We start from the raw sequence: 16804 nt of genomic DNA, 5'->3' as shown, positions 1-16804 counted from the left end.
AGAGATGGAAGGGTATGATGTGTTTCGTGAGGACAGAAGGGGTAAAAAGGGAGGGGGGGGAGTGCTATTGATGATAGAGAAAGAGTTATGTCCATACAAAGTAGAGATGCAAGACGGAAATAGTGCCAGTGGTTTTGAGGCAGTATGGTGTGAGATAGAGGTGAATGGAATCAAATACTTGGTGGGATGTTGTTATACACCAGTAATGTGGATAGTGGTGATAATGAAATGTACAATAAAATTAGCCAAGTAAATAAGAAAAGGGTGATCATTATGGGTGATTTTAATTATGGCAATATAGACTGGAATGATGAGATAGCAACTGGAAGTAAAGAAAATGAGTTTCTTGAGTTTTTGAGGGATAACTACCTCAGATAGTATGTAACAGAGGGCACACGAGGATTGAGGGTCTTGGATTTGGTCATCTCATCAGAGGATGTAATTGTAAATGAGGTGTCAAATCATCCACCAATTGGTGGATGATTTGACACCTCATTACCTGGGTGGTTGCCAACAGTGCTAGGACCTCTGTGAGAAAAGGGTATATGTGGAACTACAAGAAGGGGTGATTATGAAGAGCTCAGGAGACAGCTTGCAGGTGTAGCGTGGAATGAGCAGTTAGCTGGAAAAGAGATCAATGCAGCTTGGAGGATTTTAAAAAAACTGTTTAGTAGATGCAATGTCTAAATGTATTCCAAGGGTGAGAAGGTTAAATAACGTGGGTGTGAGATGGATGAATAAAGAGATTAAGCATGCGATACAGAGAAAAAGGGCATTGTGGAAGCAGCATAAGAGAAGTGGAAATAACCAATTCCATGAGGTCTACAAAGACCAGGCAAAGAGGGTGACTTGGTTGGTGAGAGTAGCCAAAGAGAGGCATGAACAGCAGTTAGCTAATGAAGACAAAAAGAATCCTAAGGAGTTCTTTCGATATGTAGCCAACAAAAGAAAGAATGATTATGGAAGGATGACATTGATTGGAGAAAATGGTATAAAGACAGCTGTTGCAGAATGTGTGGTGGAGATACTTAATGAGCAGTTCATAAAGATCTTTCAATCTTATGAATGTGACTTCATGGAGAGATTGAGAGCAGTTGATGATGGGGAGGAGAGACTGACCGTAAGTGAGCAAGAGGTGTTTGGGGAGTTGAGTAAACTAGATGTAAATAAGGCTGTGGGCCTTGATAATATATCACCGCATATTCTGAAGGAATGTGCCAGAGAGTTGACACCTGCCTTGACATATTTTTTAATACCAGTCTTGCACTTGGTCAAGTTCCTAAGGAGTGGAAGGAGGGCAAGATTGTGCCACTTCATAAAGGAGGCGATCGAACTCAAACATCAAACTATAGGCCTATCTGTGTGTCAGGTGTTGTGGTTGTTGGAGAAGCTTGTGAGAACTAGGAACCAGAGTTGGGTTGACAACAATGGTATTATCTTTGATGGACAGCATGGATTTGCTAAAGGGAGGTCATGTTTTAGTAATCTACTTACTTATTACAATAAAGTGACTGCTTCCTTGGACAGAGGAGAAGGATACACAGTAATATACTTGGATTTTGCAAAGGCTTTTGATAGAGTGCCTCATTATAAGTTGACAGTCAAACTAGAGCAGATGGGGTTGGATGTTAGATTAGTGCATTGGATTGGAGACTGGCTATCTGATGGGTATCAACAAGTTGTGTATGGGGGTGCGATATCCAGAAAAAGGAAAGTCACTAGTGGAGTGCCTCAGGGGTCTGTTTTAGGGCCATTTATTAATGATATTGCCAAAGATTTGGATGGAGATATTCAGTTGTTTGCAGATGATGCAAAGTTGGGACAAACCATAAAGAGTAGTGAAGATGTTGTGGCCTTACAAGAAGACTTGAATAAATTGAGTGATTAGGCACAGAAATGGGGATGTGAGTTCAATGTTGCAACATGTAAGGTTTTAAAATTTGGAAAACAAAGATGGGATGCAGAATTTATGCTTGGTGAGAATATATTGTTGGAGGTAGAGGAAATAAGAGATCTGGAGGTGATAGTGGATAAGGATCTAAAATTTAGGGGTCACATCGCCAAAATTGTGAAGACAACACAGGCTTCTGGGAATGATGCGGAGGACACTGACGTGTAGAAGTAGGGAGATTCTTGTTCCGTTGTATAAGGCTTTGATTAGGCCACACATGGACTATTGTGCCCAGATTTGGTCACCAGGTTTTCAGAAGGATGAAGAGATGTTGGAAAGGGTCTAAAGGTGACTGACTAAGGTAGTTTCTGACCTCTGGAATGTTGAGTATGAGGAAAGATTGAGAAGATGTAATTTGCAGAGTCTGGTGGACAGGAGGACGAGGGGGAGATATGATAGAGACCTACAAGTTGGTAAGGGGTTGTTATAGGATCAATGGTGGAGAAGTTCTACAGAGAATAGTGGGAGATCAGGGGAGAACCAGAAGTCATCCCTGGAAACTGTATAAAGAGGGTGTGAGTAGGGGAGTCAGAGGCAGTTTTTTTTGTGCAGAGTTGTGAATGATTGAACACCTTACCTGAGAGCGTGGTGTCTGCAAGGAGTTTGAGTGTGTTTAAGACACGGTATGATGAGATGTGTGTGTGTGATAAAAGGACCTCCTAGATGAGTCTTTGACTCTATGAGGTCTTGGGGTAATAATAATAATAATAACAAGCATCAGAAGTAATTATGCTACACATTTTAGGGTGCTATGAAGAGTAGAGAGCAACAAATTTGAAGCAATGCCAGCATGATAAAACTAGCTAAATTACAGCAGAAATGCTAAAATATTCTTCACTATAATTAAAAATGCTATAATTACCTTCACTGCAATTATTTTCTAACATTATAGGCACTCTTCTATTACAAACATCCAAAGAACATATCAAAGTAAAGAGATTTTGCCATTCTTCCAAAGTGCATTGTACAATTATCTGAAATAAGTAGAATAATAAAATAATAATAAATGAAAAACACTCATACATAACACATCAGGACACAAGATATTTCTACAACTGTTTTAAAAACAAAAGTCTATAACTAAACTATATTGGGGGTAGGGAGTTTGTTTCTATAGAATAGGATAAAAGGTTTTAATCTAATTTTATGATATAATTTTATATAAAATTAAAAAAAAAAAAAAAAAAAAAAAATATATATATATATATATATATATATATATTAGGGTTACCAAGTAATTTTATAAGCTTGGTTATTTAACTGCTAATCCCAAGTAAGCAAACAATTAAGTTTGCACCTGAAACATAGTTCAAGTCTAAAGGAGTTAAATAACCAAGCTTATAAAATTACTTGGTAACCCTAATATATAGTATCCCCAAGTTAAAAAATTAATTACATCTATATCTCCTCCAGAGATTTTTATTAAAAATAAAAACACCTTGCAGCAACTTATATAGGTAAAGTTGATAAGGCTCTGTATTACTAAAACCTTGGTATTTAGGGTCTAGCCACTCACTGAGGAGACCTCAAAAAAGGTTGAAACCAGTCTGGGTAGTGACCCCACAGATAAGAATAGTGATCAGAGCTTTACCCATCTTTACAATGAGTTGCTCTGGTGTTGTAATATCTTTAGACTTGAACTATGTTTCAGGCACAAACTTAATTGTTTGCTTACTTGGGATTAGGAGTTAAATAACCAAGCTTATAAAATTACTTGGTAACTCTAATATACAGTATCCCCAAGTTAAAAAATTAATTACACACACACACACACACATATATATATATATAATCAAAATCTTTTTTCTTTTTGGAAACAAAATTCACATTATTATAATTACATTAAAATAAAATCATCACAGCACCTACATAACACAAGCTAATATAACAATATTTCAATTTTAAAAAAATTTATTATTATTATTATTATTTATTTTTTATGATGATCAGTTCCTAGTGAGTGGACAATTATTCCCCCTTAAGGTTGTACTTAAAGATAATATGATAATCCAACATAATTAAAGCTTCTATACCACTTTTTACCCTCTGAAAAAAAAAAAAAAAAAAAAAAAAAAAAAAAAAAAATTTAAACTGGTATATACATTTTGTCTTTATGGGTACAAACAGCATCAATCCATCTGAATCCTGGATTTCCTCTAGGTGTCTTCTCTACTGTTTTTGCATTCAAAATCTTTTTTTTTTCTCTCTAATCCTATCCTGTTTAGGTAGCCATATTATCTATCCGAAAACTTTTGTTTACATATACTTGAATGCTAATAAGGTTGTGCCTTTTTTGATAATATCTTCATTTTTATCATGGTTCTGCACTAGAGTTATCTGTTCACTTCTATAATTTTTCTATGATATCTGTGGTCTCAAAGCATTGATCATCTGTTTTATTTCTAATCCAATTCTAAATATTATATTATATACCCCTTTTTTGCATATTTATAAAATTTTTTTGATTAATCCATGACTAGTTGTAATTCAACTTTTGCTTCTCAATCTTTAATTAACAATTTAGTTAATGCTAGTCACTGCATATACTTATCACACTTAGTAACTGATTTATTAGACTGATGCTCTTTCCATAGCTTTTTCTTTCTTCTAACATTATTAATAAAGGACTTTATTATTATTCAACCAGCTAACTCCAGGTTTATTACAAAATGTAGTTCTAGGGATAAATTTAAACATTAAATTATGCAAGATGTCACAGAATTATCCATTTTTCATTAGTGTCTCTTCCATTAAACAATGGAAGACTCCATTCTTCCAGTTAATACCTCTTAATGTACATCAAAGTTAGCTTTGTGAAATTTCACCCTTGATGCTTTCTAATTGTCATTTCCTCCTTATTCTCAATTCCCTTCCCCAGGTCAAATGATCATTGTCACAAAAGGCTTCAAATAATTAATACAGTCAGTTACTAATTCCTTTCTAGCAGGTTCTTGAACATAACTCTAGAATAACAAATAGGCCACAATAAATATTTCTTCTTATGTATCATAAGACATCATTAGTGCAATTATCGAACAATAATAGAATTGAATTCAAAAACAGTAGTGTGCATGCTTAAATTGGAATCCCTCACATATTCATGGATTAAAACAAATTAAATTAAATTAAAATATAACAGAAAAACTTATTCAAGTTAAGGGATATTACATCCCATATTGTTTCATAGCCGATAAGAAACTCAAAGAGTTTCATGCCGAATATAGTAAATATATAAAGTTCGGCGAGTCCATGCGTAAGCAAATACCTGGATAGTGTTACAACTGACCCTTTAGGAAGTGCAACACTGAGGCAACTCATGGTAAGGGTGGAGCAAGATCCAATCACTATTCTTGATATTTCCCCATAATGTGAAACCCAGCTCCTAGGAGCTGTATTACTGTTCTACATTATGAGTGAGAGAAGGTCACTACCCAGACCGGTTTCAACCTTTATTGAGGTCTCACTGATGAGACCTCTATAACAGAAAAATTTATTTAATACAATTGAGGATAACAATTTCTCAAACTTTTGAAATAGTGAGACAGTCATTCTGATTAAGATTAAGTCTATGAAGTAAGGTTTCAGCACTTTCTTTATATAAACGTTCATGTTTATATATGGACTCTTGCCATATCTATGTAGCAGCTTAGCATTTTGCCACTGGGTCCTGTGGTTAGCGTTTTCAATTCCATGTTGTGCAAGGCCAGAAGATATGTGAGGTTTGACGAAACAGATGTGGTCTTGATGTTCAGAGATACGTTTATTCATAGACCTATCTGTTTGTCCATAAAAATCAACATCCTACATCCTCGTATCAAGTTCACACTAAAAAAATAATCATCAAACAATATTTCCTTTCTTGATGTACACATCCCACATGATGCCCACAGGACTCCTATACCATATATTAAAGGCATCTCTGAATGTGTGGCAAAAATTATGAAAATGTATTATCAACTCATTGCTGCCTATAAACCCATCAACCAAATTTCACAACTTGATACCTTCTTCAAAAGACAAACTCTCACCAATGATACTACCTGACATATACAAAGTACCATGTTCATGTAATTTGTCTTACTATGGACAAACAGGAAGATCTATTGGTAAACATATCTCTGAACATCAAGACCACATCTGCCTGAAACAAATCACCTGTGAGAGAGGTTGAAGTGTGTTTAGCCAGCTCTCTTTTGCACATTACTGAAGTTTTTAGGGAAGTCCTTGGTGCACTATTCAAAACAAGAAAATAGTATTCTAGATTTGACAGCATTAGTAGATGGGATCAAAAGTAGCTTCTTGAGCAGAAAAGGAATGGCAAATTTTTCAATAACTGAGAGAGAGAGAGAGATATATATATATGATCATGTCTGATGATTTGTGTATTAACAAAGATAAGGAAAGATTAAGTGAGCTCCTTATAGCATGAAAAAAGTACGACTGTGTTTTGGCAGAATTGAAAATGACTACATTATTCTCAGTTCATCATGGAATAGCATGAAGATTACTGTTTTAAGACACTGTTATAGAAGTTCTCCTGGGATATTTCGACACTGAAAGGTTTGTCAAATGAGTAGGAAGAATCAGCAAAAAATAAAGAGAGGAGCAGTGAGAAAAGCTTATTTATGTATAAGAGAAAGATGGGCAGATGACAGAACAGAACCTTGGGGAACTCTTCCAAATATATTGTGGGTGTCATCTCTCCTCTTGGTAAATTGCACCATAAACTTGTCCAAGTTTCATTTTCTACAGTATGTCCTTTCACCAGCCACCATTAATATTGTGCCTTTTTTTTTGCAATTATAATAAAAGCCAAATGAGAATCTCAGCAATTTCAACTCTTCCTTCACATGGTCAGTTTACTGTGTTTACTCTCCTGATCTGAACACTTCATCTGACCAATAACTGCAATCGATTTTGCTGGAATGAAGGTCTCTTCCCATTCTACTCAAAAAATGTCAACAACTATTCAAGTCTTCATCCTAAAACATTTGCTTAGGAAGCCAAGTGAAATATTCAGCATATTAAAAGTACGTTAAGATAAAAGCCCCAACTTTACACTCGGCTTACATTGTAGCTTACACAACAGTTGCAAGAAAATCATTAAGAGATCCAAACTCAACTTGAAGGAGCCAAGCAAAGAAAACTTTCCTCCTACTCAGATAGCAATACCATCTAATTCCTTGATAAGTAATTAGATGCAACTTATAAATACCCATGCTTTCATTCTCCTCCCCTTTCATCCAGATGGTACCATTGTGACATCATCCAAAGATAAAACTGACCTCTTGGCATCATTCCTTGCCTCCAACTCTTTCACAGACAACCAAGACAAATCACTTCCCACAATACAAATAACTCATGCATGCCTCCTCTGATCATTCACTAAAAGACATCAGAAGAATCCTGAACAGCTTGGACAACAATAAGTCTTCTATTAGTGATGGTATTACCACAATTGTGTTTCAGAATTAAAAAGCATTCTACATGATCTTTTACAATCTATCATGTTCATCTGGCATTTAACCATACATCTGTCCATAGGGACAACGTATATCAACCATTTTGTGCTTCCCATCCATATTACATCAATGGCATCTGAATTTTATTTCTATTTCAATGGACAATTTGATTTGCATCCATGTTTTTTGAGTGATGCAAACATGTCATGACCAGTAGGGTGATTAATCAGAGAAACTACCACTGTACAGAAGTGATGGGAAAATCTCAAGAGAGAAATCAAAACCAGCATAACACAAATAATTAAAGAGAAAACATGTGATCCACTTGCAAAATTTTTCACCCACTCTCTTCCTATACATTAATTATCTCATACAAACCTCAAATCACATTTATAATTTTGTTGATGACAGTACATTTCTCTTCTTCATCTGACCAATCTTGTGTTCAAACAGTCCAAGCTTCAAGATGTTCTATAATCAATGCCTTAAACAAAGATTTCCTTACCATTATCAGGCAGATAAAAGACTAACTTCCCAACTTCAATGTTAAAAAAACAGAGTCTTGTGTTTTTGAAAATAATTCTTAGCCTTTTCACAAACAAATTGCTTCCAAAAAAAACTTGATATCCTTTTCTACTCAAGAAACTACTTCTTAGTTGTATATCTGTTAACATTACATAAACTGTGAATTTGTCCAACTTTAAAATGCCATTTTTTTTTCATATTTATTAAACATATTTTGACACTGTCCAGAAAAGTGCAATCTGGTTAACAGATAATCCTTGTTCACTCTTACAGTCACTTTCACTTTCTCATAGAAAGTGAAATGCTTTGTGTCTGATTCATGCCGATACTTTTATAGTTTACTATATTCGTCATGAAACTCTCTGATTCCAATCTTTGAGTTTTTTATTCGGTTTTAAAACAATGTGGGATTTAATATCCCCTTAATTTGAATAATGTTTATATCACCGAAATGAAGCCTGTTGGCTCTTTATATTTAAGTAACTTAATGGTTGCACCTGTTTGACAACTCGTATAGCAGAGTATATAAGTTCTTTTCACTATACCCTTTGGTATCTATTTGGTCTAGCTACTCACTGATGAAGCCTCAAAAAAGGCTGAAACCGGTCTGGGTAGTGACCTCCCACCATAATGTAATAACAGCATACATTTCCTAGGAAATGTGTTTTTACATTATGGAAAATACCAAGATTAGCGATCAGAACTTTCCCCACCTTTGCAACGAGTTGCCTGAGATTGTACTACATACCAGGACTACTTGCATTAGCTCACGCTAGTGGCTGCCGATACTTTTATAGTTTACTATATTCAGCATGAAACTCTCTGATTCCAATCTTTGAGTTTCTTATTCGGTTTTAAAACAACGTGGGATTTAATATCTCCTTAATTTGAATAATGTTTATATCACCGAAATGAAGCCTATTGGCTCTTTATATTTAAATTAAAAACCAAGTTTATATAAAATTACTTGGTATCTTGAATACATATTATACCCAAGTTAAAAAACTTTCTACACACACACACACATATATATATACAGGGTGTTCGGGATAAATTTGACATATTTATAATTAATTATATTTTTCCGTAAGTTACATGTATTAACACACACTTCTCTTCATTTAAAAGTTTGGACCCTTCTTCATTCATATACAAGATGTCAGAAAGGATGGATAGCTGGAACCCACCTGAATCATGGAAGAGAATAACTTGTATCATGATGATTCGTGCCCGCCATCAAAATAAGGATATTACGACTGCTGCCCAATGCTCCCTGAATACAGTAAAAACAATCAGGCATGAACTAGAGACTTGCAATGGTGACTACGAGGATGTAGCAAGAAGAAAGATCCCTAGCAGACGATCTGATTGCGTTCGTACAGCAGAATTCCTCGCAAATCTGCAGGAACAGGTGTTGAAGAACCCTGGCATTGGAATTCGGGCTTTGTTCGTGGAGTTGCTAACTGTAGTCAAGCCCTGGATAACAAGGGTAGCCAATGGTAGGCCGTATGTATGGCAGCAGGATTCGGCCCCTTGCCACACCTCTGGGAAAAGTCAAAAATGGTTGTCTGAAAATTTCTACGACTTCACCAGTCCAAATGTTTGGCCTCCAAACTCCAAAGACCTTAACTCCATGGATTATTTTGTACGGGGCGTAGTTGAAAAAGACACCAATCGCACTTCCAGTAATACAAAAGCCCAGTTAATGGATAAAATTAAAACAGTTTTTGCGGCCCTTCCCAGGGAGACTGTAGTATCAGCTTGTTCGAGGTTCCGAAGCAGAATTGAAGCTGTGATCGATGCTAATGGTGGTTATTTTGAGTAAATCTTGTTGATAGTATTGTAATTAACTCTGCCTGTAATGTTTTTTTGTCAATTCATTAAATTTAATAGATACAAAGAAGATTTTCTTTTTCCTTACGAAACTGTCAAATTTATCCCGAACACCCTGTATATAATGCACCCAATGAAGTTTTCTAGAAAGATAAAACTAGTAGTACTGTTAAAAATAAATTTTTTATTCAATTTTATCATACAACTGTAAAGTCGTTTAAGTTATTATTTGACACATGTCCAATAGACACGAAAATCTAATCCATGAACTATATATATATCCTTTTCTTTAATGTCACATGGGGATCAGCATTCATTTTGGTAAATTATGAAGACTACAAACAACCGTGGTAGGTTGTAGTCTCTATAATTTACCAACATGAATTATATACATACAATATATATGTATATAGACTCTGGTTTGAATCCTGCTGCAACATGGATATTTGTTAATGACTTTAGGTAGTAGATGATTTTCATCATTCAATACACTTTTTCAAGGCCACTTTCCACCTTAGTGGTTACCTGAAGTGGCTTGAAAAAGTTCCATCTAGTCTTTTACATCAAGGTTTGGGCTCACTTATGGTACCAATGTGCTATATGTAAACAATTTTTCATGGGTATAACCTAACATAAAAATTTGGAAAACTGTTATGTAAAAATTAGCAAAATTAGAATTTTTTTTTAAAGAAATAACTTGCATGTTTATAGTTATGTTGAAATAAATTTACCAATGTGTATATGATACCAGAATGCAATCATAATATTTCAATAATAATAAATATTAACAGTAAGAAGTAATAAACCTTTGACAAAACAGCTACTAGAGCTGCATATTTTGTAGCAGGCTTGAAGGTTTCTAAATTTCTCTTAAGTGCAGTAATAGCAAAATCTTCTTTCTTCCTACTGAGAAAACTAAGAAGTTCATACAGAGATGCAACTGTGGATTAAAAATATAACTCAGTTTTACTACTGCAACTTTATAAATCATAATATTTAATAAGAGACTGTTGCAACTTATTAATTAACCCTTTCTGCCCTAGTGATTCCAATTGGAATCACTAACTTTCTTGGCTTTCATAGCCCATATTACGTCGCAAATGATTCAAATTCTGAAATGATTTTTAGAATTTTTCCTATCCTAAAATGTATTTTTCAGAAAAATACTTGATACTCTTGCTTTTTTAGACCTAAAGACAAAATAAATAGAAAGAAAAATTTTTTTCATTTGGAAAAAAAAATTCAGGTCAGAAAGGGTTAAGAATATTCAAAGAATACAATATGTAAACATTATTTATATTAATAGAATAAATGCTTGTCATACATATTAACTATAAAATAATGTGTTGAAGTAGAAAGAAGTCTAACTTGTTAAGTTTACGTAGGCAGATATTTGGGATCATGATTTTGTGTTGACAGTACAGTGTGTTTGTTTGTTTCAAGAGTCATATCAAAAGAAAAAAAATTCTGAGAACCATAACCACACAGTCTTGCTATAAATACTTTTACAACTTCTGCACACCCCTGCACGGTCCACAGAATTTTGCAAGCCCAGTTCCATTAGTGGCACTGTGAGCAGCCATCATTCACGTGTTTATCAGTAGAGAGAGGGTTGTATAGCTGTCATAACACTTCACAAGGTTGGAATGCAGCCATTTATTTTTAACTTTATTTTTTTATTTTTATTTTTATTTTTATTTTTAACATGTTAAAACACTCGAGATCAGTAGGATGTTTGTGTAAATTAAAGATACCAAGACATTGTATTCTTGATTTCATCCTTTATCCAAGTGGAAGCAAACGAAGTTTGCATGAAGTCACTTCACAACTGAGCTATTTGTATATAAAGGCTAATGACTCACATCACTTGCCTTAGTATCCCATAATGCATCTGTATGGATATGTATAATGCTATGCATTATGGGAAGGGCCACTACCCAGACTGGTTTCAACCTATGTTAAGTGCAGGGATACCTCTCCAAAAACTTGTGCGATCCATCAGATCCGACAATGAGTGATCCGAAGGATCATTTAACTCAGTGGTAGTTCCACTCAGTGACTGGTTCACTCACCACCAAGAAGAACACAGTGGTGGCTCTGCCCAATGGCAGGCTCACCCAAGCACTGAGCAGAGCTGCTCATATTTCAGGGAAAGCAACCACTTCAGCACAAAAGAACATCAGTGGGAGCTAGATCCAGAAGTGATAACAAGGTTGAAGTAATACAGAAGTCATATTTCCATATACAAGTAGTCAAAAGGTGTCACACCTTATTACTAAAATACTCTGGATTACAGATAGATGTTGAAAGTTTTTTCACTTGGTTATACTATAAATTAATATGCCAAGAAATTATATTCTTGGTTTCATCCTTTATCCAAATGTAAGCAAACAAAATTTGCACTTGAAGTCACTTTAATACTGGGATACTAGTATATAGATTATACATATCTGTAAGGATATGTGCTTTGCATTAAGGCAAGTAATGTGAAATTATTAACCCAGCCATGCTTAGTGAAAACTTGACATGCCGGTCCCAAGCCCGGATAAACGGGGAGGGTTGAACTCAGCGCTAGCAACCCAGTCTCAGAAAAAAATCTTTGCTATGCAAACTGAAACCTTCCAAAATGTGATACCAGATGTAGAAAATAGAACACGAGCTGCCACGAACAAGAGGCACCTCTATGAAAGCCCTTTTGGGGAAGCAGAGGTATGGAAGAAAATGACAGACACCTTACCAAAAGACAAGCTTAGACTGGGATGGAAAAGAACAATACTGAAAGAAATAACAAATATTAATAAAAACTGGAACCAAATAAAAGCAGAAGCAAAAAACAGAGTCCAGTCGAAAATGGTGGTGGAAGACCTATGCTCCCAATTGGAGTGAAGAGGATTAAGAAGAAGAAATGTGAAGTCATTAGCCTCTATATACAAGTAGCCCAGTTGTGAAGTGAATTCATGTGCAAACTTTGTTCGCTTACACTTCGATAAGGATGAAACCAAGAATGTAATTTCTTGCATCTTTAATTTATAGTATAACTATAGTATAGGATAAGTGAAAAAACTTTCAACAGGATATTTGTGTATTGGACTATTAACCATTATAATGATACAGAAGATGCATCTGACTGTCAAAGAACAGATTGACTATGCTACATTACAATGCAGCAGCTTGTGAGGGCTGTGAATGCATGCTAATTCTGTGAGAAGGCAGAAACTGATGTTGTGAGAGATGAACAACAATAGGCTCTCACCTGGGGGTGAGAGCCTATTGTTGTTCTACTGGAAATTTCCTAACACCACAATTTATGTGGCAGAGGGTGATAAAATCAAAGGCACTTCTCCAGTGGTACATGAACAACAGACACAGAGATAATCCTCTTCACAGATGAGAAGATTTCCACCATTGAAGAGTGAGTCATTTAACTGCTAAAATGATAAGGTATATACCCCAGATGGTCGCATGGCACTTGCCATAGCACCCAGGGTTCAAAGAACTCATCACCCTGCATCAGTGATGGTTTGTGGGTTGTGACATATATCAGGGATATCTAAGTTGTATTTTTGCAAGAAAAGGATCAAAATCTCCACCAAAGTGTATGGAACCTTTGGTACAGCCCCTGAACAACTTGTTTCATGGTAAGCAGTGAACCTGCCAACAGGACTCAATCACTATACACAAGGTGAGGACCACACAACTGTAGTTGGAGGCAAATGTACCTGACCATATAAGACTATCTGATTGGCCATGTGGAAGTCTTGATCTGAATCTGTCAGACTTCAAATTGGGATCAGGACTTCTAGATGGTTCATGAACATGCACCTGATCTGAATCTGTCAGACTTCAAATTGGGATCAGAGCTGAGCTTGAGAAAATAGCCTGCAAGAAGGATACCCCAGCATCACCAGCCTGAAGGTGGATTTGGAGTGAGCAGTGACAGCATTTCCATTAGATGCTATGCATGCTGCCATCGATATGTGACCTCACAGATTTTGGGCATGCATGAAAGCAAAAGGGGGACATTTCAAACATTGAGTGCTGATTGCACGTTACACATGTGATTTGTATGTGATGAAAGATGTAAATGATTTACCGATAGATTAAAAGTTTATGTGCTGTTCAAGTTGTAACAGTTTTATGGCTAGATTAGGTAGTATATATGCAGCTTCTAGTTGTAAATATACTTTTACTCTGAGAATCACATACAATTCTTGCATTTAAGCCTATATAAACATAAAGATTCAATTTTATATAAAACATGCTCATTTCACAGGACACAAAGTTTTAACAATATCATGTTTACATATTTTATATATAAGGTTTAATATATATATAAAACATGAAACATACTGCTTTACATTTTTTTCTTCTTTTACAATTTTAGATGATATAACACCAAATATTATTAAAAATGAAGCAAGATTTATATTTATTTATGAAATATAATCAACATATAATTTAAAACAGATTAATTTTCTTCATCCTATTCCTCGCTTTACTCTAGCGGCAAAATCAAAGCCAAGTTTTATTGTGCTTGAAATGCCAGTTTCTAATCCCTGGACTAAATGACAAAGGAAAGGAAGAGGGAAGAGTAGAGAAGATGTTGTGGTCTTACAAGAAGACTTGAATAAATTGAGTGATTGGGCACGGGAATGGGGATGCGAGTTCAATTTTGCAAAATGTAAGGTTTTAAAATTTAGAAAACAAAGATGGGATGCAGAATTTATGCTTGGTGAGGATATATTGTTGGAAGTGGAGGAAATAAGAGATCTGGGGGTGATAGCAGATAAGGATCTGAAATTTGGGGGACACATCGCCAAAATTGTGAAGACAACACAAAGGCTTCTGGGAATGATGCGCAGGACACTGACGTGTAGAAGTAGGGAGATTCTTGTTTCATTGTATAAGGCTTTGATTAGGCCACACATGGACTATTGTGCCCAGATTTGGTCACCTGGTTTTCATAAGGACGAAGAGATGCTAGAAAGGGTCCAGAGGCAACCGACTAAGGTAGTTCTAACCTCTGGAATGTTGATAAGAGCAAATTTGTGAGCCTCTTGTTTAATAATCTTCTGGAACTAGAAAATACCACCGTAGAATGTATACGGTATGTATACGGAATGTACATGCTACTATAATTGCTACTTTAAATTTATATGGATTTTCTGATAACTATATAAAAAATCATTTCATTGCATTTTGTTCTGATAGAGCTAGTGTAATGTTAGGAAACAAATCAGGTGTTGCAATCAAACTTCTATAAAAATTTCCCAACTTTGTGATTTGGCATTGCGCTCATCGTTTACACTTAGCATTAGACGATTCGATAATAAACATTAAAGAAATAAATCATTTTGAAATATTTATGGATAAATTATATGCTTTTTATCATCAATCACCAAAAAATCAATGAGAATTAAATACGATTGCAAAAGACTTGTTATCAAAATTTTAAAGATTGGCTGTGTGTTTGGACCATGATGGGAAGCTTGCAGTTTATGAACGGCTCTTGCTTTGTGGAGAAATTATACAGCTTTATTATTATTATTATTATTATTACGGGCAACTCCAGGAAGTCCTTAGACTAATCGAGAGAGGCCCCAAATCATGTTCATCACAACTATTCGACATTCATACAGTATCTATCATACCTCACCTTAAACTCATTCACTGTCACAGCACCCACCACAGACTCTGGCAGTCCATTCCACTCATTCACCAACTCTAAAAGTAAAGAACCCAGCTCTAACACCCTTACTAACCACACTCTTGCGCAGCTTCCATGGATGTCCCCTAGTCCTCCCACAACCAGCCCTGTTCTCAAAAATATCTTCTGAATTAATTTTATAGAAACCCTTCAGTAATATGAATGTCTCAATCATATCTCCCCTCCTCCGCCTATCAATCAATTTTTGCAACCCACAAATGCTCAACCTCTTCTCATAAGGTTCATTCCACAGACCTACTATCATCTTGGTCACTCGCCTCTGGATCCTCTCAACCTCCTCCCCATCAAGAAGAAACCTAGGTGACCAAATCTGGGCACAGTAGTCGAGATGGGGGTCTTATCAAGGCTCGATACAGAGGAACAATAACCTGCTTGTCTCTGCTTGTCAACGTATTCTTCAGCAACCAAGTGATTTGATGAGCTGTTTTGGTCACTTTTGCAATGTGTCCCCTAAATTTCAATTCCTTATCTACCAACACTCCTAAATCTCGTGCCTCATCAATTTCCTGGAGCAGGGTTCCACCAATGCAGTAAACTGCCGCCAATCTTTTCACCCCAAAATGCATAACCTTACATTTTGCCACATTAAACTGACATCCATTCTCCTTAGCCCAGACCTCCAATCTATCCAAATCATCCTGCAAAATTTTGACATCATCTGCATTCACTATTGCCCTAGCCGACTTTGCATCATCCACAAACAAATGAACTGTTCTTCTCAGATCCTTTCCTATATCATTAATGAACAAATTAAACAGCAGTGGTCCAAGAACAGATCCTTGTGGCACACCACTAGTCACAGGCCGTCTTGTGGACTCTACTCCTGAATAAACCACTCTCTGATCTCTCTCCATCAACCACCCTCCTATCCATCTCACCAATCCTATATCCATCCCCATATGCTGCATTTTACTGATTAGAATTCCATGTGGTATCCTGTCAAAGGCCTTAGCAAGGTCCAGTAGAATCACTGTAAACCCATTACCCATATCCAGTTCAGCCATCACTGTGTTATAATACGTGAGCAAGTTACTGAGGCATGACCTACCATTCACAAAACCATGCTGTCCCCGATAGAGTATCTCATTTTCATCTATCCAATCTTGACTATTTTCTCCAAGACCTTGATAACGATTCTTGTTATGCTGATCCAGTAATTTTCAACAGCAGCGCCTTGGAACCACCTTTTTATGCAGCAGAACTGTTCCTCCCCCCTGGACTGACCCAGACCCGAAGCTCAAATTAAACAAAATGGTCAAGGGCACTGACAATTCTTTAGCCGCTTCACGTACGACATGAGCTGGT

The 16804-nt window shown here is 35.9% G+C and overlaps 1 protein-coding gene across 1 annotated transcript in view; it reads right to left on the bottom strand.

Annotated features, from left to right (window-relative positions):
- LOC150098435 (uncharacterized) overlaps positions 1–16804 on the bottom strand; it is a 260713-nt gene that overhangs the window by 24321 nt on the left and 219588 nt on the right. Inside the window, exons 14-15 of the mRNA XM_090405278.1 lie at positions 10578–10711; positions 2814–2925 (exon numbers count right to left, since the gene is read on the bottom strand). Of these exons, the coding sequence (XP_090261404.1) occupies positions 2814–2925; positions 10578–10711 (246 nt within the window). The remainder of the gene's footprint in view (positions 1–2813; positions 2926–10577; positions 10712–16804) is intronic.

The sequence above is a fragment of the Typopeltis vanoorti genome, chromosome 15 (genome assembly GCF_054136105.1).
Source record: "Typopeltis vanoorti isolate ZY-2024b chromosome 15, IOZ_Tvanoo_1.0, whole genome shotgun sequence".
Classification (NCBI taxonomy): domain Eukaryota; kingdom Metazoa; phylum Arthropoda; class Arachnida; order Uropygi; family Thelyphonidae; genus Typopeltis; species Typopeltis vanoorti.
This window is presented reverse-complemented; position numbering and strand designations above follow the sequence as displayed.